The 22185-nt window shown below is 37.4% G+C and overlaps 1 protein-coding gene across 2 annotated transcripts; it reads left to right on the top strand.

Moving 5' to 3' along the window:
- The first annotated feature begins 250 nt into the window (after positions 1 to 250).
- LOC113671729 (pleckstrin homology domain-containing family H member 1) lies at positions 251 to 21401 on the top strand. Of its 2 annotated transcripts, XM_089213259.1 has the most exons (31): positions 266 to 919; positions 4315 to 4377; positions 4961 to 5035; positions 5346 to 5429; positions 5621 to 5732; positions 6363 to 7442; positions 8670 to 8734; positions 9129 to 9164; positions 9331 to 9543; positions 10102 to 10212; positions 10520 to 10606; positions 10815 to 10884; positions 11359 to 11447; positions 11615 to 11695; positions 12164 to 12337; positions 12475 to 12583; positions 12954 to 13066; positions 13899 to 14075; positions 14939 to 15147; positions 15501 to 15594; positions 16171 to 16254; positions 16507 to 16563; positions 16820 to 16915; positions 17217 to 17314; positions 17641 to 17704; positions 17999 to 18076; positions 18330 to 18439; positions 18652 to 18781; positions 19153 to 19266; positions 19560 to 19712; positions 19913 to 21401. In XM_089213259.1, the coding sequence occupies exons 1-31, from the start codon at positions 764 to 766 to the stop codon at positions 20090 to 20092; spliced, it is 4362 nt and encodes a 1453-aa protein (XP_089069385.1). In that variant the 5' UTR covers positions 266 to 763; the 3' UTR covers positions 20093 to 21401. The 2 variants fall into 2 exon arrangements, with proteins under 2 accessions (XP_089069386.1, XP_089069385.1); XM_089213260.1 differs by lacking the exon at positions 4315 to 4377 and having other exon boundaries at positions 251 to 919.
- The last annotated feature ends 784 nt before the right edge of the window (positions 21402 to 22185 follow it).

The raw sequence follows: 22185 nt of genomic DNA, 5'->3' as shown, positions 1-22185 counted from the left end.
TTCTCTTGTAATGTACTTTTATGTGTAAACCCTTCTTTTTTCAAGATTTTCCCACACAAAATGGCGGAAATACCTTCAAACAGAGTCATCGGATGGGTCGCCTTAGTAAATAAATTGAAAATTCGAAGTCACGTACTTACCAAGTGCCTTTCTGATGAGAGGCTCCAAAACAATACAAGCTACCGGAAATGTCTTTTCTTCTAACCTACATAACCGGAAGTGGGAATATTGAGGCAAAGGCGGGCGAAAAGTGCCGATGTGGCGAAGTGATCAATCGTGCGATCTTCGTAAGGATTCGTGACTAAAGTGGAGAGACAAATTTTTTTACTTCATATTGTATATCTTGCTATTTTTGACCTCTTGCGGCAATATTTACTCTCCCACTGTGTTATCTTTTGTCTTCAAAGAATGGCTGGCCTTGTTCGTGAAGTTGTTATAAGATTAAGAAGTTTTGTCACGCCGAAGTCGCGTAGATGACATCACAGGCCGAGCGACAAGTGGGGTCAAAATCTTAGCACACTTTTCGATGTTGCACTCGGAACTGGTCAAACCGCAGTGTGAATTGTTTCGCCCGTTCTGGCTTTCCGTCATGTGAGGATCAAACAAGATGCTTAACATTCTATCCACTGAAATAGGAATTAGATCGGAGCGACAGATAGGAAGGTTTAGCCATTGAACGCGAGATTTTTCGGGTGACAGAAGAAAAATTCGCTCGCGCCCAGGAAATTTGACCGCTACTTCTTGTTCTCAAGTTTTAGTAAGGATGGATAATTCATCAAGAACTAACGGACCGCAAGTATGTTCTACAGAAGTCGGAGAAAATGAGATTGACTACAAACAAAGATGTAAATATCTGGAAAACCAACTGGAAAAATTTCGCGAGCAGGCGACGAAAGTTCGCGAAGTCATTGGGCAAAAGGTAAATTGTAGTTTTCTGTTCTGTGACTATTTTATTTAAATCTACTGTTCGAATCGCTCCATCACATTTATGGAATGGCTTTATTTGTTTCTTTGTTTTCACAGTATTCTTCGCGGTTTGGTATGATATAACTTATCGCGAAAGATCTTGATCGTGAGTTAGTAGCGTTGTGTATATAGTTATGTTTGTATTCAACTTATGCCCAGCTGATCAATAATAACAAGAACTTTGTTAAACATCCATGTGTCTTGAGAATGCCCTCTTAATCGCATTCTACCGTTACGATATTACTTTAAAAGGTGCGCATCTCTTCAACATTATCGCGGCAGCAAACAAGATTATATTCAAGCACAGCTATAGTCAACACCCATAGCGCGAGGGTTGAGACAAACCGCCATTTAAGCAAAAATGAAATATGAGAGTAATATATTAAATTGAACTTGACACCTTTGATTTCAATGAAACGCGAATGTTTAGCACGGCTGAAATTCAGAGTAATTTTTATGGCTAGCATTAAAAGCTTGCGTTTTTAATTTAGCAAATGCGCTGTAAGTATTGCGATTCATCCCTGAGTGGATCAGAGGAGCTTGAATCAAGCCAATTGAAAAGTCGACTTCCCAGCTGTTAATGATTCATGAATGGTTGTTTGCACACAAAACAGCATGCACATAATTTTACAAACATCGTGTTTGGCGAAATTCTGCTAAAACGCTCAAGGAAGCGAACACTTTTCTGCTCTAACATGGTGTCGCTGAAACGACATCTGCAGAAAACCGCACGTTGACAAGTTGTCGATTGCTTTCAATTTAGTCGTTAAACGATGAATGATTGGAATTTTTTTCTACCAAAATAGCCTCGAGATTATTTAGAACTACATAATTATCTTAAGTATGGCGCTAACAATGCCGAAGACAAGGGAAAATCAGATGAAATATATTAGCAAGGTTGAAATGAAAGTGTATACACGTGTTCTTATGAGGAAAATATATACTGGAGCGTTTTTATTAGATGTAATGACTTCAATGATTACCTCTTTCGAAGATACAAAAAGATCATGTAGAATATCCGATTGTCTGTTCTTAAACTGCCCTAAATTTGATACAAGATGTCTGAAAAAATATTTTTAGGAATCAAATACAACATATACTTAGGTTGATATTGAAACTACTTTATTTTGACAGTGAGCATTGTGTAAATAATTTGTCTGTGCTACATATTTAACAGGCATGATTGAGCAGCTAACGTTTCAGATGCTTTTTATGTATTTACATGAAACTTTCAGTTTTGTGTTTAAAAATGGCTTCTGTTCAGCTTTTAATTTCTAATTCCAAAATTATCCTGTGTCTGGACTGTGTCTTACACAATTGTCACCTTGGATGATATTATATTATTTTCAATTTTAAGTTATACCTTTCCAGGAGTCTCAATAAAAGGCAATTGCTTGTTGCCAGCATTTTACGGCATATTGCTTTCTATTTTCTTAACTTTTCATTTTTTTGCCATTTGTCACAGCTACATATATCAAATCTTGTTGAGGACCTTCTTTTGATATTATGATATTTGACACTGTTGACTAGCAATTGACATTTTTGTGCCTTTAAATTCAATCTGATTGGAACTACATGTATGCCATCATAATTTGAGTCATTTTTTTGGCATCTTTGAGTATCAGCTTTAAATCAAAACTTGAAACAATCATTTGCAAGGAAATATGAACACCAAAGAGGTAAGAGTTTGCCTAGAAAGGACAAGAATGGTTTAGAATGTAGGATATTAAACCCACTACATACAATTGATAATCTTGAACAGGTTTGGCTTGATTTTAAGTAATGGGCAATCGGCACACGACCTACATGTATGTCTAGCCGAAGCTTGACAGCTTTCAAGGCTGTCTCTGTCTTCACTTCGTAATTATGCATGTTACATGATCAAACACACATAACTGTTACCTAGATTTTAGCCCCACATAAAACTGTCTGTTCTTGAGGGATTTTGTGATTATTAGGAGTAGTGACTGTTGCCTAAATTTTAGCCTTGCATGAAACTGTCTGATCTTGAGGGATTTTGTGATTATTAGGAGTAGTTTGGCTTTATTTGAAGAAAGTGATGGAAGTTTCCTTGATTCTTACTGCTGTTAGATTTTGACTGTAAAGCAATAATTATTGATCCAATGTAATTTCCTTCTGGCACACAACAACGTGAAAATATGTCTCACAAGTTTCACTAATGTAGCATCATTTGTGGTCATAAATCTATCACAGATTATTGTGGTCAGCTGCATGTCTCGCATGTTACTACATTCCAATTGCTACTTATAGGCAAATAACAGAGAGGCCTCCATGTTTAGATAATCTCTTTCTACATTTTGTCTCTGAGACAAACTTTAGAAATAAATTCAGTTATTAGGAAGGAGAAGAGATGATTTCTACACCTATAGGGTATAATTTTCAAACCAGTTGGAAAGATTCGCTCTAATGGATTTGCTCTGACTAACAAAGAGTTAATGCTTGAAATGTCAGCTTTTGAATTTCAATGTCATGGCCAATTCACATCAGTGAATTGGTTTATAAAGCGGAATTATCTTGTAATACTCTTCATCAATACAGTGCCAAAGTTTCTTTAGAAACTTGCCAGCTTTATTCATTTGTTTGAGGTTAAGTTTAATGTATTGATTTTACAACAAAAGAAAACAAAGACAAACCGATTTGAACAATGTCAGCATAGATTTTAGGCTGATATCAATCACTTAAATTAGATTTTAGGCTAATATCAATCACTTAAATTAAATATAGTTGATCACTTGTGCATAAAAAATGGTCAAACTGCATTCAAAAGAAGTGAAAAGTGGTTGTGTGACAACTGAGAGTGAGTTCTCAGGAAGCAATATGTATGCTTTGGCTTCTTTTATTTTTTGTTCTTTTGTTCATCTAGTTAGGAAAAACAGAGAGTGAACCAAACATATTCACCTCAATTTGCGCAACAAGTTCATGTTCACAACTGAACTAGTAGGTACAGGCTTGAATCTTTTTCAGGCCCTATTTCAACTACTAGTTTTGTAGTGTTCATAACTGCGAGGATCACCCATATTTGTTTCTTCTACTGCAGTGCACTTATATGATTTTCATATATTTACAGTCATAAGTTCATGTTCATTTGCATCATATTATTGTTGTGGGCAATTTTTTTTTCGTGACATGTATTAAGTGTTTTAAATAAGATTTGTTTGTGGCTAAAACCCACTTAGTGTAGAGGTAGTTGTCATATTTTGAATCAGCAATTTTTTACTTGCAGCACCTTTACACTGTGTTAACTCTTTGCTAACACTGATTTAACAATGTTTAATTTTATGTACTGCACTTATAACATTGAAAATTGTTCAATTTTGTCTTACAAAGTTAAAAGGTATGGAAGAACAGGTGGCAACTGCTAATGCAAAAGCATCGGAATCTGCCCAAGAGGTACTAATGCTAACACGTGATTCGTTAAACCTGTAGCACATGCAACTAAAACATTGATATTATAGATAGCCTTTTTTTACTTTTTAAACAAATAATTCTGATTTCTTTAATATGTACAGCTATAGATATATTTCACAAAGTTTGATCCTGAGTATGTTTCTTTTGCTATTTGTAGCTCTCGTACATAAAAATGTACCAAAGTGAGTCATTACCTTAATTTTCTGAACTGTTCTGCAGTATAACCCTGCTTTTCAGTTACTCATGAAATGAACTAACTAATTATAATGTATTAATAAAAATTTAGGTATACATGTAGTAACCACTCTTGAATTTTTGGACATGAAAAAGATTAAAATTTACTTTTTAATTTGTTGTTTATAACTTTGTTTATTGGCTTACCTCATTATTGTAACTGAAATCTATGTTCTTGGTGACATAGGGGTTGAAACTCTGTATGTAACTATTGAGGTGAAAAGCTGGTAATTGTTATTTCTTGCATTTTCAAAAGAAAACTTAGCATCTCTGGAACTAGGAATTCTATTTGAATAACCCTGACAGGTTTGCTTTCCTGTTTGCATCTCAGGTCCAGCATTTGGAGACATTGGTTTCAGCAAAAGAAGAAACAGTTGCACAGCTACAAGCAGAACTGGAAAATGAGGTATCATTATCAGTATTGACCCTACTTCTTTGCTCTAGAGAGGGGTGGGAAGGGGGGAAACTTTGCAAATGAGGCTGCCCTAACCATCTCTTTTGTGAAGAAGAAACTTTGTGATAGCTACCTCAATTTGTTAGTTGCTTATACCTAGTATTGACCCTACTTCTTTGCTCAAGGGTGGGGTGGGAAGGAGGGAAACTTTGCAAATGAGACTGCCCTAACCATCTCTTTTGTGAAGAAGAAACTTTGGGATAGGTACCTTAATTTGTTAGTTGCCTATACTTAGCAAAATATTTCTTAATATTTCACACAGAAACAAAAGCGGCTCATCCGTGAAAGGGAAGTGGAAGAAAAAGCTGCTCGTATAAAGAGCTGGATGCATAAGAAGATTTCAGAGGTACTTTTAATCTAGAGATGTTTCTTTTTTTCTTTGGTCTTGAAATTATGGGTGGTACAGTACATGTATTTAAATGTACTTGTAAGAAGTTTTTCTTGGGGATCAATTCTGATTACCTACATGTAATTCTTTAATTATGTGGAAGAAAAAAAGTTAATGTCACAAGCAGGCTTTTATCTTATCTCTGTTAGTATGAGGAAAAATTAGAAGAACTGAATAAAGAGAATGAACATTTAAAGACATCCCACAAGCAAGCCATGGATATGGTCAAGGAAATTGAGGAAAAGCTCAGATTTTCCCAAGGTATGCTATATTTTAAAGTACAACACTTTGTAACATCCTTACTCCTCCAACAAAAGGGATTTCCTGTGAAGTAATTGCTACTTTCATGAAATTGATAATGGCTTAGAAATGCTCAGTGCAGCACTAAGCAAGTGGTACAGACATTGCCATATAAATGATCCCTTTACTCACAAGGATGATGAGCTTTAGGTGTTCTTACACTAAACCTGTATGGAGTGATGCAATTTCATCTCTGGTGCTACAAGAATTTGGAACAACAAGATAGTAACATGAAGCAAACCAGTTCCTTTACACAACAGCCATTTTATGTTCAAGTCTTTTAGGAAACAATATCTTTTTTTTTTCTTTTTTCTTTTTCTTTTTTCAGAGTAAGTTGTAACTGTTTTCATGTGGTGGTATAATGATAGTTTCTTAACAAGACCACTACCCTATTGACACTCAAAAAACCTTTTTCATGCACACAATTTTTTTTGGGTTGAGTTTTTCATAAATTGTGAATAGTTACTGGAAAGCCCCTCAGGGAGAAACCTCAATGCTATATCCTTATGGTAACTTCTAAAGCAAGCTCAAAGCTTTTGTGTTTTGTAGTGCTAGTCAGCTGATATCAACATTATTATCTTGTTTTAACAGATCAAGTGATGAGATTATCCCACGAACTTGCAGACATCCAGTCACAGTCTGGTGATTATTATGAGCTAGAACCTGACGCCAATCAAGAAGAATCTGGTTTTCGATCATTTCTAACTGAGGATACTGTTGGGAATCAGTCACCAGTAACTTCAATAAGCTCACAATGTACCACACCGACACCTATGTCACCAGATGAACTTGTAAAAACACCAACTAATGATGATAATGATGATACTAGCACTTTCATTTCGGATCAATCTGCCGAAATTAAAATTAAGAGAACTTCAAGCGGAAAATCTCCATCGAAAATTCCTCGATTTATTGGGACTTCAGAGGATCAAAGAGCTGCTCAGATATCATATTATATGTCACTCAAAAGAGGAATGAGGAGTCCAGGAGGTTCTCAAGCAAAATTCTTTATACAAATACAAGACTCACATAATCCCTACATGCAATTAACTCCATTAGAGAGAATGTCACAGAGGAAACAATTTGATAGTCAGTCAACAATTGATTCAGAAATAGACGACAGTGTCTTTGAAACTTATCTACAACCTGTTGAACCTGGTAATCATGGAGAAGAATTTCATGCAAGGCTTGGTGAATTAGTGACTCTACAATTGGAGAGTGGAAGTTTAACTCCAAGTGTTGCACAAAATGAACAAGATTCTTTGTCAGGAAGTAGGTCATCTGTTGGTTCCCTTACAGAGGATGCCACCTCTGCTGATCCAATTTATCAAACTCTTGAACCAGAGCTAGACTCTGTGAGAACTGACACAGATTCAGCTGCGACTAGAAAACCCTCAGTAAATAATGGTTTTCCTCTGTCTCCCCTTCCTCCCCCTGTTCCTCCGCGCTTTGAATCAGAAAGTGTTGTTCCTCCCCCTGTTCCACCTGTGCCAAGAACAAACAAAGAAGAGCAACTGCAAGATGTAACTAGATTGGAGGGAAAGTTTACCAGTTACTTATCAGAAACAGACCTACAAAATGGCAATGCTCCTGAGAGTAATAAAGTGGATGTTCCTGCAACTTTGTTGCAATCAAACGGAACTGATTCTTGGATGTGGAATGATAACTCAGGTATATGCTTTGTGTTTCTAACATGAATTGGACTTTACTGTGAGACTTTGAAAACCATTAAGACTGGAACTACTTTTGGGATGTGATTTGGAGGGGAGGGGGTGGGGAAATAAGTGAGATACAAGCAGTCTGACACAAATTAGTTTGGTTTGTCGTTAGCTTCCATGTGTATGAATGTTAATACAGTAACATTTTGCACATGTTTTAGGAGTTCATTGTTTTCTGAGTTTGACAGAGAAAGTGTTGTCCAATCAAGCATATAAATAAGATATACAAATGTAATGTGACAATTATGCACACATTATGATTGATTCTTACCTATGATTTATTGGAGGACAGATGCATAGATGACATCTCCATTAACCCTTAAACTCCCAAGATCTGATTGTTAATTCTCCTCTCTAACCGACATACAATTCTTCCTAATTAAGTCATGAGAATTTGGTGCTAGATCAAGATAACAGATTCTTCCTGATAAGTTTGAGTATTCTCACTACCTGGTGGCTGGATAATGTACAGATATTATAGGGAGAAGATACAAGTTAAACACCTCTGGGAGTTAAAGGGTTAACAACATTTTGCTTTTCTTTTTTAATCTTATAAAATAAATAGATCACAATTTGCTGTGAGTCTGTTTACAAAAAATGTAGAAATAGATTACAGAAGACAAAAACATGTTTTAATCTTTTAACTCTTAAGATCTCAATAGCAATTCTCCTCACTGTCTGCTGTATAATTCTTTAGATGTTATTTTGGAGAATTTTTTTATTGGATCAACTGATAATCCCTCATTGATATTTTTCTTTATTCTCATCAATTGTCTGCTTGATGTTGGTTTGAAATAGTAAGGAGAGATTCAGTCTTGGTCACACATGGGAGTTGAAGGGCTAAGAATGTCAGTGACACTTGGTTGTGTCTCATGTGCCACTTTTTTGTCTTAACTCTTACCACATTTTGACATCATCTTTGATATATTATTGAAAAGATGCACAGCAACATAAAATGTCTTAGTATATATATTGGATCTGATGGGACTGAAGTATGGCGCATGTGTCATGCATGGTAGATGTATATGGAAATGGTTAAAGTGACATGCTGTAGCTGGAAAAACTGCAATCAGCAAAATTTGCATAGCCAATGTGAGAATTAAATAATTGTTATTATTAAGGTCCATACGGTGAATTATTTTTTTGGGAGGTGACAACTTAAACAACTTTTTGTTCACAGCTGGTTCAGATACACCACCATTTGGGACACTGGAGACGCGAAGTAAAAACCTCAACATGTTAGCGGTATGACAGATGCTACTTAATATGACATTACAGTGTGATTTTATGACTTCTTTACACAGTGTACATACTGTTTTTAGCTCGACTTCCTCTTTGTTCATTTTCATAGACTTAATGGCAGTAGTAGTGTCAAAGAAAAATGCCAAAAGTCAAATGACAAATTAAATAAAAGCTAATTAAGTGCAAGGTACAAGTCATGCTTCCTAATCATGATCCTGTTAGTTCCCAAATTTTTGCGTGAAAAACTGATTGAATTAAGTTGACTTTAACTGATTTGTAAACTTCTTGTCTACAGTTATTTTTATGTGACTCTCACATCAGAGATGCAAGGCATAGTTATATTTTGATAACATCAATTTTCTCTATTAATCATGAGTTAACCTTGAACTTTCTACAGGAACAAAGTTGTCCTGTGTATACAACACTGAAAGGGGTATGTATATGAGAAGATATAGCTTTCTTGAATCCATGTATTATGAAAGTTAGGTTGTCTTTTTTATGGCCTAGCCATTAAATTTGCTCAAGTTTATAAATTTCTGGTACAGGAAAAAACTATATGCTGAAGCTATTTCATACTTAATTTCTCTCCTTTGATCCAGAGAGCTTCTCAGATTCGAAACACACCTTTTTCTGGAGAATCAACCGACTCCTCTGACAATGAAAGCTCTGCAGGAGACTACTGCACTCCACCAGATGGAGTGGCAGCAACAGAAGAACACCACAACATGAAACAGAACACAGATGAACTTCTTGAAGAAACTACACGTGTTTTGAAAACCTGTGCCACTTACACAACTGTCAGCTTGAAAAAGGTAAACACAATAATTTAAGGGCATGCAAGAGACTCTCTTGGTGTATTTTTCTTGATATAACACAAACTTACCTTAACCTTTCTTAAAAGGCTTGAAGGGAGAGTTACAAATTACATCTTGTTTGTCCAAGGGTTAATGAAACAGTGATTGTGGTAGCAGTGAGATGCGGCGAGACAAGTGATAAACCTGTTGTCTAACTTAATTTGTTTCAGAGAAATTCTGTCTGCAAGACAACAGAATGATCAACCTAATATTTAGCTGTCTGAAAAGGGAATCACCACCAGAATATTTTTATTTTGAGCTTGACCTACTACAACATCATTAGTGTCATGAGGGAATACAGACAAGAAGTTAACACAAGGCTAATGCCATGACTGAGATGTGATCCATTTACTGTGCTTAAATGAATAAATCAAAGATGGTTTCTTGTTGATATTTACGTAGTGCTTAATTTACACATGGATGAGTAACTGCTAAATAAGTTGTAATGTCAATCAATAGTTAACCTGAGATTAGCGTTGCTTTAATTTGTTGTGTTCTTGAATGTACAATTTGTAGGAAAATCAAGGAAAGGCAGGATACCTTACTAAACTGGGAGGCCGTGTGAAGAACTGGAAGAAAAGATGGTTTGTCCTTGATGATGGAAATCTTTACTACTACAAAACAGAGGTATACACTGAACTCTATCAACATTTATAATCAGCACATACTTGTGTCAAGGTGATATTTTTCTGTTTTCTGTCACCTGATTAGGACTGTGTTTTAAGAGTTGTTATTTCTCAGTTAGGTAAAATGTTGTGAATCTGAAAAACATTAAGTCACAAAATGTACTGAAAATTGTGCTTGTAGTTGACAGACTCAGGGTGACACATTCGTAAAGATACATGTAGAGCTGTAGGTTTGAACCTCCTCTTTAGGATTTATTATGATTTACATATTAGTTTATGTCTGCTTTTTATCCATTTCATTGTTGCAGAATGATGTCAACAGGAAACCTTTGGGTAAAATTCCATTGGATGGAAGCTGCAGAATTGCACGGACTGATGGTGCCCTGACAATTGAAGTAAGATTCTCAAGTAGTTACTGTTGTCACAGCCTTGTAAAAAAATTCCTAACATTACTTTAAGTCCGCATACTAGTGTAGACAGTTGTATGCAATAGACTTGCTGCTTGTACATGTATTTAGAACCAGTGAGTACCATGATATTGGTGCTGTTCAGCAAATGTTTAACTCATACTTTTGCTCATTATATTGCTTGCTTGATTGCTAGGTTTCCACACCTAAAAGGACTTTTTACTTGACTGGAGAGACAACAGAGGTTGTGGACAGCTGGCTCAGAGGTACTCAGACACTCTTACTTGCTTTGTATGATTGGCAATATTTTGTTTTAATGCTCACTGTGTTCATGCTAAATGTGAAGAATCCCAAGAATTTTTAAAAGTTAAAAGATTACCAACTTCTGTTCACTTGGCAATCACTGAGTTGGACTGTTGCTTGAAGTTTTCAAGGAAGTTACACCAAAATAATCCTCCACACTAGCTTTACTTTTAACCTCTCACCCCCAAGATCTTTGATATATCGACTCTGGTTACTGTCTGTGATACATTTTAGCCTTAAGTATGTGTTTTTTATTCAAATGATGTCTCGTAGATGAAGGTTTTCTTTCTTATCATTACTCCTCTGCTGGATAGCTTAGTGATATTGTAAGAGAAACCTCTTTTTAGTAACTTCTTAGAGTGAAAGTGTTAAAGAGATCATTTTGCTGATCTGTGTTAGTTTTGTTATCAATAATTGGTTTCATTTGAATTTTGTAGTTCTTCATAATGTTATGAGGAAGTTTTCAAGTACTCCATTGTTTGCCCAAGTGAAGGAAAAAGAAATAATGAAAGGATGGATCACAAAGGTGCGATATTACAGCTGCAAGGTTTATGTTGTATGTTGTACATTGTATTTGTTAGACTCCTGGCGTATTGAATATATTGTGTAACGCCCTAGTCATTAAAATTATGTTCAAGTCAAAATTTAGATGGGTAATTTATGCATTTTCTTCTGTTTTGTGTCCCATACAAGGTGAAGCATGGCTCTTCGAAAAAGTGTTGGAGTGTTCTTCGTGGTCAATATCTTTGTTACTATAAGAGTGAAGATGACGCTGTAAGTAACTTTCCAAAGATACATTATAACTGTGCACTTTCTGGTTAATTATGTGTCCCTTTTTTGGGCTTTTTTGGGCTCAAATCTAAAGAAGGACTGGTTTGTGGAATTATAGAGGATTGTCATCGAAGAGCTTCCCATTAGAGGGCCACAGATATCCATGAAATGCGCCATTACCTTTGAAATAAATGTTTCTTTGTATAGCTTTGTTCAGAAGAATGACTTAATTCTTGTTTATGTACATGTTGCTGACATTTGTTGATCCAAAGTTCGATCCTGCTACCGTAATGTTTTAAGTGTTGATTCGAGTTTTGCACTTTCACAGGAAGTTAAAAAAGAATGGATTAAGCAAGTTAATTAACCATTGATTCAGTAATAATTTGATTATTTATTAAAATGATTGATAATCGTCTAACCAAACCTGAAATTTCCTTTAAAATTTTATTTGTTGTTGTTTTCACTTGTCAGGTGCCTTTTAGCATGACCCACATGATTGACGTGGTGGTTGAAGAGTTGGAATCACCCGACTCAGAGAACGGGAGCGTAAGCGATGCAGTACCGTATCGTCACTTCACATTGGTGATGAAGTCTCTTAAACAACCTTCCACCACATTCCTGTTGATTGATTCGATTGAAGAAAAGGTAAGAAAAACGTGGATCATTTCTCCCTCCTTCAAATGGGAGAGCCAACTTTCACCGCCCTCCTGTGAATGATAATTGTCTGATGTGCAGCTTGAATGCTGACACTTAATCATGGATTTGTTTTTCTCCTGCTTTAGGATTCATGGCTGTTCCATCTAAAAGTGGCATCTGGTAGTGGTATTGATGACATGGGAACGGAATTTGAAAAAAGCATATACCAGCTCATTGTTGAGGATTGTGATCCAGGTAACAACAGCTCTTTTCCTTCAGAGGTTTTCCCTTCCCCGTTCCCGCCTGTCACGTAGGTTAGCTTTAAATATAGGTTATTGCAGTTTCTTTACCAGTCTTGTATTCTTAATATCCGGGTAAGGTAGTCGGTAGTTGTGACCGATGTTTCGACAACCTAAGCGGAAGTCATCATCAGAGTTCTCTCGTTCTCGGGACTACTCTCACCCAGACTACACAAATAATCGTTAGCCTCGGTCTCCTAGCGAATTTGAACCTTCGGATGTGGACAGGGGGCTTCCAAATCGGCGTGGGTTTAAATCCACTGTGATACCAGGTTTAAACCATTGACTGTTTTTACCTTTTGCGATATATATGTTAATTATTTCAGAAAGTGAGATATGGAATAGCTGTGTGTTGACGCACAGCAAAGAGCCAATCATTGAACCACTCACAACTCTGCCATCCAAGGAGTTAGGAGCTGAAGCTTTGAAACTCTTCAAGGTTGGAACAATAACGTTAAGCTGCCGTTATTTATATTATCAATAGAAGTCTGAAAATCTGTAGCACTTTTGAGCCGTCTCTCTCTCTCTCACTGTACTTTTGAGTTCCCTTCCACTTCTTTGTCACTTCTCAGTACTCAACAGTCGAAGAAAACATGATTGTTAGTTACTTGACTGATCCAAGTTATTTTGTATCTCTTTGTGTGTTAGCGATATAGGTGTGATTAGCTAATGGTTAGAATACTTAACTATTCTATGAACAGTATGGACTGAAGCCTTTCAAATCGTGAATGTGTGAATGATCCTCGTCAAGCATTCTAATCTTGTCTCTCCACCCACATGTATTTATGAGGGAACTGCGAGGATAATTTGATTATAGCTCTTCGATAGCTCCTCTTTTTCCTGGTGTAGCACCTTCCCTGTTCCCTAAGGGAACAACTTCTATCCTTCTTCGTCTATGTCTTCCACACCTCCCATGTATATACTGTAGTTGCTAACACTTTACACCCTAACATCAGTATGCATATTCTCCATACTGTTCTCTATACATTTTGTAAGGTACTGACAAGGAGAATTTGTTTAACAATCAAGAGCTTCTTTAGTAGGTGATCAGTTCCTTTATTCTCCTGACCTTAATGTTTGATGTAGAGTGAAATGGTAAAGAGAAATTAGATGCCAGTCACTTTTAGGGGTTAAGGGATTAATAAAAGTGGAACAATTTTTACATGTATTACTGAGACAGATCGGTAATGTTCTTGCCTTAGAAAATTTAACACATCGGGATAGCTGTTTGACTTAAAGCTTTAAATAAATTAATGTTCTCCTCTCCCCAGTCTATCCACTTGTTCACTACGGTACAGACACAGGAAGCAGCCATTGACTATCACGTGTCACTAGCCCAGAATGCCTTGCAGACTTGTCTTGATAACCCAGAACTTCAGAACGAGATTTATTGTCAGCTGATCAAACAAACATCGAAACACGTGCACAGAGGACCTGAAGATCTTGGGGTGGGTTTCACATTTTTTTATTTTATTTTATCATGATGAGCTTTGGATAATTCTAATCTCCTTACTACTGATAGTCTTCATCTCAAGGCATAATGTGCTATAATTTCATTATTATCTTCATCTGCCGTGATAGTTCTCGAAAAAATGTCAGTGAATAACTTATATGCTCAATAACATAATTGTCTTGGAAATCAGTGCATCCTGCGTTTCAGAGATTTATTTCTACGTCAAATAGAGGTTCTGTTCTATTGTCACTTAAAATTTACTGCCTTTGTGTATTTTTAAAAAGGTCAACTGGGCTGATTTTTGTATTTAATTAATCCTATTCGCCAAAGTATATTCGTTTTGACTACCAAAGAAAATTCCTCCAGCATGTGTAACCTTACACCAGAGAATTTGCAAGTTTCCATAAAACGTGCGCCTTACATGGAATTACCCTGGATTTGCTCCCTCTTACCTACGACAGAGAACTGAAAGACTTAGTATTCTTTTATAAGTGCTTATTTAATCATATTCACCTTGATGTACATAGTTTCACAAACTTTATTTCTCATGGCCGCACTAGACTAAACTACTCCTTTAATTTAAAAACGCTATTCTGTAAAACGAGCTCTTTTCAGGCCTCCTACTTTAATCACATTGTGAAACTTTGGAATTACACTTGTTCTATTGCTCCTTCTTCTGGTTTTTCGAGTCCGCTCTCCTTCCAGGTTTTCGTTAAACAAACACCTTTTGACCGCCCGAGAACGTCCTTTGACATTGACTGGCACTGGACGCTAGTTAAAACTTGTTTGTGCCACAAATTGCTTGTATTTGTGAACAAACCGTAATTGTAGAGTTTTTCAAAACTTTCTTTCGTTCAGCACTTCTTGGAACATTGTGGCAAGTCTTCATGGCTCAGGGAGGAGTCATTTGACATCGCCTCACAAGCAACCATCGACTTGCGTCCAGTGCAAGAGTTTGTTTACATCCAAGCGTGGCAACTCTTATCGCTATGTACAGCTCTTTTTGTCCCTAAACAGAAGTTCCTTCTCTTCCTCAAGGGACATTTGAATCGGACGTCCACTTTTAAGTAAGTACAATGTACTCGGGTGGCAACACGTTTATTAAGTCTCTTAAGCTCCAGACCAAAACAACGACTACAAAAGTGGTGCTCTGGGGGCATTCTTTGAATGTTTTTTTTTTAAATTAAATTATTATTTATTTAATTTGCTCTATACCTAGAGGCATGACAATTTTCAAACAGAAGTAAGTGCGATTGGTACCGGCAATTCATTTCCCTTTGTTTTCGAAACTTTAACCGCGACATATGTTTGAATGTTGGTTTTTGTGGGTGCCTCGACATCCTTTTATCGGATTTCCGAACTTTTTTGACACAATTCACCACCTTGATTCTCACCTTTTCTTCTTTTTGTCTCTGCGTAGAACAAAACTTGGAAAATACGCAACTTACTGTATCCGGAGCTTAGAGAGAAGTTTGCGAAACGGGAAACGAGAAGCCAGACCGTCGAGACTGGAGGTACGGTCGTTTTGGCAAGATTTTGCGGAACTCTGAGACAAACATAACCGTCAATTAAATGATCTGGTGATGATTAGTGAGGATGACTTACATTTAAGCCCTGAAATAGACGAATTTCTAGACATACTTATTAGGACAGATTAAAGCCGATTTAAAGAGATGGCAGAAATTAGAAAATCAGAGACCTTTGTTTTCAAATTTGGGGGTGCGGATCAGTTGAATGAAACGTTTCCGCTCGAGTGAAGAGGGATATTGAAGGGAAACAGTGGAGAGTGGGTAATTTGCATGTGTAAGAGACAAACACCAAACTTGTGTAGGCTTACCGTATGATTAGAAACATGATTGCTTGAGATATGCGATTGTCTGCGGTGCTGCGTGCGTGGAATAATTTGAGATAAGATGATTTTATTTTATCTACTGGGTTGATATTGTAAATTGGCAACCGTAAAGAGATTTTAAAACTGACGTTTCGAGCGTAAGCTTTTCGTCAGAGCGATATTATCTGTATCAGAGCGATATTATCTGTATGTTGACAGTTTTCTGAAGAACTCCTTTGTTGTTTTATGTTTTGCCTAGGTTCTCTCAATCTTGCTGCGGAAACCTTATGATCACTCTTGTCTGATGAGCATTCCAGTGCACTTTATCGATGGATCTAGTCAAGTAAGTTTCAAAAACGATCATCGGACAAATTCCTTCTTTTTTGCCAAAACGATATAAATCCTTCTGTCTGTATTAAGTACCGAATTTATGAAAAAACACGCTGGGAAGAAATTGTATTCCCTCAGTTACAACGAGCTCTCGTTTTTGTGTACCTCTTGTTTATTTATTCACCTCCACGTTTTTTTTTCCGGTCACACGCCTGATACAGCTGTTCAATATCTTTCTTTTTCTCCTCTTCATTTCACTTGTTAGGTATTTGGTTTTGATGGTTCCACTACCATTCAAGAGTTTTCGGAGACAATTAACAGAGTAAGTCAACTGAAGACAATAGATCATTTATTTTAAGGCACGTGCCATAACTCGGAACCGGCCAAATGGCTCAGTTAACACGAGATGGAATGGGCCGCCTTGTTTCTTAAGTAAATTTTATGCTGCAATGGCGGACAAGAAAAGGAGAGGAACTGTGAGTGAAACCGTGCATTTGAGTATGGTTTTGATCATGATACTGTAATTGGTGTGGCTCGTTCTTGTTTTTATTGAAACTGATAAATATTATATCTTGCAGATGGTCGGTATTCGCTCGTCCTCGGAAAGTGGATATGCACTCTTCACGGATAATCCTTTTAACTTAGTAGAGCATTGTTTACAAGCCAAAGTCAAGGTTAGTAATTTCTACGTTTCCGTTAAGCTTTTTCAAACATGGCTCAATTGCTGCGTCTGTTTGACTTCCACGCTTTCGAAAGTCCTTAGCGCGAGACTTTGGTGCCTCTTAAAGTCATCAAACGTGGTGCCAAACTCATAAGTGGCATTTTGTAAACTAGAAGTAAGTATGCCCGGATGAGCAGTTTGTTGCAGAGATTGATTGAGTTTAAGAAGTTTCAAGTTTCCTTCCTTTTCTTCCAATGCACTTTTCAATACACTTTTGTGAATGACGTCCTTCTCTGTTACCATTGTCTCCACAGCTGTGTGACGTGATTTCGAAATGGGAACAAGCGTTACGAAGTCAAAGCCAAGGGAAACTGGACACTAATAGGATGATCAAACTCACCTACAAGAACAGGTGAATTTTCTAGCGGTCTAGCAATCCAGGTCCTTTTTTTCTGTTATGTTAGCGAGAAAGGTTAAGGCAGTGAGTCTACGTTACGCAAGGTGGTTTTCAGTTGGGCCCAGAGAGAAAGTGCACTTCTGATAGACTGAATGTTTGATTATTTTGTGAACATCCTTGTGCAAGCATGAATTCGAACTGGATATTTGCGTCGTGTTGGTGTTCTGGCTGATTTCAAGGAAAATGTATGGTTGTTAAGGGAGAGTGAACAGAGAAAGTAGGAAATATGATTGGAAAGGATTTAATCATCTTCAAATTTTTGTCAATTGTAAATTGTTTAGGTTACATTTCAAGAGCCTCAGCAGCGGAGAAACAGACAAAGAAAAGTACTTCCTTGTACTCCAGGTAATTAAGACCTTTAATCAAAGAAAAAATGATAACCTCTTTTCATCTTCATATCATGAAATATTTAACTCTCTGTGCATTGAATTGTTTTGCATCTTTGTTTCAAAACTACGTAAAATGTCTTTAATCTTCTAACTGGTATATTCGTTACAGACATAATTTCTGCACAAACGCTTGCGCAATATCCGCGATATTCGCGTACGAGATCGACGGTGGTTCGGAATGGGTTCCGTTTCATTAGACGTGCCAATAACGTAATTGTTGTTTTAAATTTTATGCTCATTTGAATTGCAGACAAATGATAGTATTGTTAAGGGCCGATTTCCTGTCAGCAAGGAGATGGCTTTGGAATTTGCAGCGCTTATGGCCCAGGTATTGGAAATTTCTAATTAACTTTTTTACTCACCTTCGCGTTAGTTTTTGTTTGGTTTTCTTTTTTTTTTTTTTGCAGGGGGGGGGGGAGGGGTATGGGTTGAAGAGGGGGAGGACTTAAGGTAATGTTTCGTCCAAAAGGGAGTACTGAGTGACATCCTGGAGATTGATAGCGAAGGAGACAAACGTTTGTTGACTTCTTGACAATAATTTGTAAGTGTTTTGACTGAGAAATGGCGTTTGTTTTCATCAGATCTCTTATGGTGACTATAGAGCACAGAGCAATTCACTGCCGAGCAAGAGAATCGAGATTGTTATCACCAAGTTTTGTGTTAAAACGCTGCGGGAAGACACAGGAAAAAGGTGGGCAACTCGCAACAAATTGCTTGCAAATAGTTAGCAAAAATTTTCTCTCGAGTTCGGAAGTACACGTTAAAATTGTGAATTGAATAGTTAAGTAGCGAAGGAGACCACGAAAGATCCAGGATGACTGATGACGGAGAAGATTTAAAAGGACTAGGAAGCAAACTTGAAACTTTCGTCAACCTGACTGCAACTTTCTCTACTCCTTTTAGGGCACTCACACTGCGCATGGCCGAAAAATGGTCGACGCTGCACGGTTGGAGCGTGAAAGAGTGCGTGGACAAATATCTCGAGAATGCAAGGCGATGGCCGTTTTTTGGATGCAGGCTCTTCCAAGCGCAGGTTTGGGATGCCAATCTTTTTGAGGCGAGATTCACAATAAAGTAGAGGCAAATTGTTTCCCAAGGCGACTTGTATTTCGTATTTTGCAGTAGCTATATTCGTAATTGTTTTAATTTAACCCCAGTGCGCGATGTGGTGACTAACTTAATAGGCAGTGCGCTGAACTCCCGCTTAATAGGTCAGCCCATAGTATTTTCTTTGTTTGAGAGACATTTCACTCTCACCACTTCATGTTGTGAAAACCTTGATAAACTTCAGCAGCCATTTATGCTTGACGTGGTCTGCTGCGTGAATTAACTTTTTTCACTTGTAGCTTAGCAAAAACCCAAGTATTAACAGCGTACTGATCTTTAACTATTTCATTCCAACAGCAAAAAAATACGGTTTCCGCTGCAAAAAAACGCGCTGCGCCTGTAGACAATACCCAGCCAGTGTGGCTGGCAGTGGAAGAGGACAGTATTAATCTTCTGGAAGGAAACAGCTTGGTAAGTTTGCCAGTTCAGCTTGTGTTTGTCAGAGTCATTGTTTCGTTTCGCTCGCCCGCTCGCTTTTTCTCGTCTTACTGTCCCAAAATTGAACAAAATTGTTAGATGATGAAATGGTCCTCTCCAGGCGCTAAGATCCCGTAAACTCATCAAATCTATTCAAAAGTAGACCTAACCCCCTCCCCCGCCCTCCCCCAACTCATGTGCCCAGTTTCCCTAGGTGGTGTTGACAAGTGCTCTTGGTTAGGAAAGTTGTTGGTGATTAAATGTTGCTCCTTCTTCTGTTTTTTCAGCGCTTGATGTGCCGCTATAGATACAAGCACGTAGTAACATTTGGTGGGTGGAAAGAGGACTTCATGTTAGTTGTGAACCAGTCTATCATGCGTGGCGGAAACACAGTTGAGCAGGGTACCCAGAGGTTGCTGTTTGTCATGCCTAGAGCAAAGGTAATTCTAATCAAATTATAAATTCAATCCGGGATTGTATTGTTTTTGCTTCTCTGCGCTCCGTGATTGGTCAAGAAAAGTGGCGCCAAATTTTCAACCAATCAGATGCGAAGCAAAAACCGACTGTTTGTTCCCCTTTTCCCAGCCTTCGTGTAGATTATTTGCAATAGACGGTGCTGAAACTTGTTTTTCTGTTACAGATTTTGGAAATCACCTTGCTTATGGCGAGTTACATCAATGCCATAGTCAGACAAAAAGGTATTACATGTGATGCCCCAAGTAGAGCATCTGCCACTGGACAGGCAGTGGACGTCAAAGTCTGGGACCTAGAGAGTGCCGAGTGGCCAATGGTTCCAGGCTCCACCGTTGGACTATTATGATGTCACTATCCATAACACTCGTGTAGTTTTTGTTTAATAAGTGTATATATCAGATGTTGGCTTGTAAATACTCTTTAATTTTGATTGCGTATATGTGCCGAAAACAGAAAAGTTGACTAAAATAGTACCTTAAAATAATAACAATAATAGTAATAATAATAATAATAATGGTTTATTAGCATATCCATCGGAGGGTGGCTCTTCCATGCTATAAACTAACTACAAACTCACTAAAAACTCGCTACAAAATTCAATCTCCTTCGTAAACTAAAAAGAGTAAGAGGTGAAACTTACCTTGTAAATCGTCGATTCGTGTTAATAACCCCCTGTGGCTTTTGTGACTAGTGGTGTTGAACAGATTCACTTGGGCGGATTGTTCGTCAATGTAACAGTGTTCACTCCATAATAAAAGTTTTTACTTTTCTTCCGTCGTTGATGCGTCGGTTTAGTTAGTTATACATTTCGTAGATAAATTAAAAAGGAAAAAAGATAAAGTTTACTTGTCCTGTACGGACCGTAGGAATGTTTATAATTGTTGGAGCCAAGCTCAGTGTATATATTCGTCAAACGTGTTGATGTTAACAGTTATTCCATGAACAGGCGGTGGATATGAGATGGTGGATGTTAAAATGTGTGCCTTGTTGGCCCCAACTGTCTTTTATTCAACGACTGGAAATGAAATAACTGAAATAACTAAAAAAGGCAAAAGAAGTATCTCAAAATCTTGTATCTCGAAAGGGGCCCATGGTATATTAGCTCAGATACCATGCTATGTTAACCAATTAAAACTCAGGAATTGAAATATTCCATGGCTGTAACTCATTTGAATTGTTGTCATCAAATGGCAAGGCCAAGTAACAGAATATGCTTATTTCTTTGAAGTTTTGTTTTTAGGTGTTTGTTTTCGTTCATTTAAAAGGAAGCTACCAACAAACTGATGTACAATTCTTTGCTTAATTGTTTGTAGAGCTACACAACTTTTCTGAAAGAATAAAATATGGTAAAGAAGCGCGCTGTTTTCATTGGAAATTACTTGTAACGTCTGGCTTAATCGAGAGAAAGAATATATAATATGAGTGTCGTTAGTTGATATTAGTTTTACAATTTCCATTTGAGAAAAAGAGCTAATAAAAGCCTATTATATATGGTCGGCGAAGAATGTGAAAAAAAATGGTGATAAGAGAAAAATAAGGCTATCTAACCATGACATCTGGTGTGAGAGGACATTAGTCCATGCAGATATATCAAAGAATTACATAAAAAATGGGAATATGCAACAACAGTGCAATAAAAGATGATTCTTGCTCAATATGCTGTTGTTTCTGTCTTGATTTGCTAGAAAATGGAAAGTTTTGTAGTAAATTTCGTTCGCCTCATTTGCCCCTCGATCGTTTATTTGAATACGGGCCATTCAACCCGCAAAATGAAACATGTTTTTTACGGTGGCCTACAACTGTCGCGGCCAAAGAAATAACCGTTACGTTCACGGTCAAAAGAAAAGACTCACCGAAAAAATGAAAGACCTCGCGGCAAAAAGAAAAAGACTCACTGCAAAAGAAAAAAACCTCCCAGTCCCCACGCTCTCTTTTATGCCGCGAAAACATTGTTATTTTTTTTGCCGAGAGGTTATTCCTTTTGCCGTGAGTCTTTTACTTTTAATTGCCGTGAAGGTTATTCTTTTTGCCTACCGTGAGGTTTTTTCTTTAGCCGTGAGGTTCTTCTCTTTTACCGTGAGGCTTTTCCTTTTAGCCGTGAGGTTCTTCATTTTGCCGTGAGTATTTTTCTTTGCTGAGAAGTTATTTCTTTTACCGCGACAGTTGTGGGCCACCGTAGTTTTTTTGATTGGTTCAGAATACTTACCTCACCCCCCTGACCAATCAGACGCAGAATTTAGAAATCAATTGGTCGCGTGCGTTTTCCCGTGCATGACTCCAGCCACATTCACTCAGGGTTCTTATGTGCCCGTATTGTGATTTTTTTCGTTCTTATCGGTCGCTATGATCACTTGGGGTTTGGTCATACGACACTCAACCGGTGAAAAATGACATTCGGAATCAAGCACCAGTATGTAACTGAAGATCAATAATCAAATG

Source organism: Pocillopora damicornis, chromosome 7 (genome assembly GCF_964200805.1).
Source record: "Pocillopora damicornis chromosome 7, jaPocDami1.2, whole genome shotgun sequence".
NCBI classification, from domain to species: domain Eukaryota; kingdom Metazoa; phylum Cnidaria; class Anthozoa; order Scleractinia; family Pocilloporidae; genus Pocillopora; species Pocillopora damicornis.
This window is presented reverse-complemented; position numbering and strand designations above follow the sequence as displayed.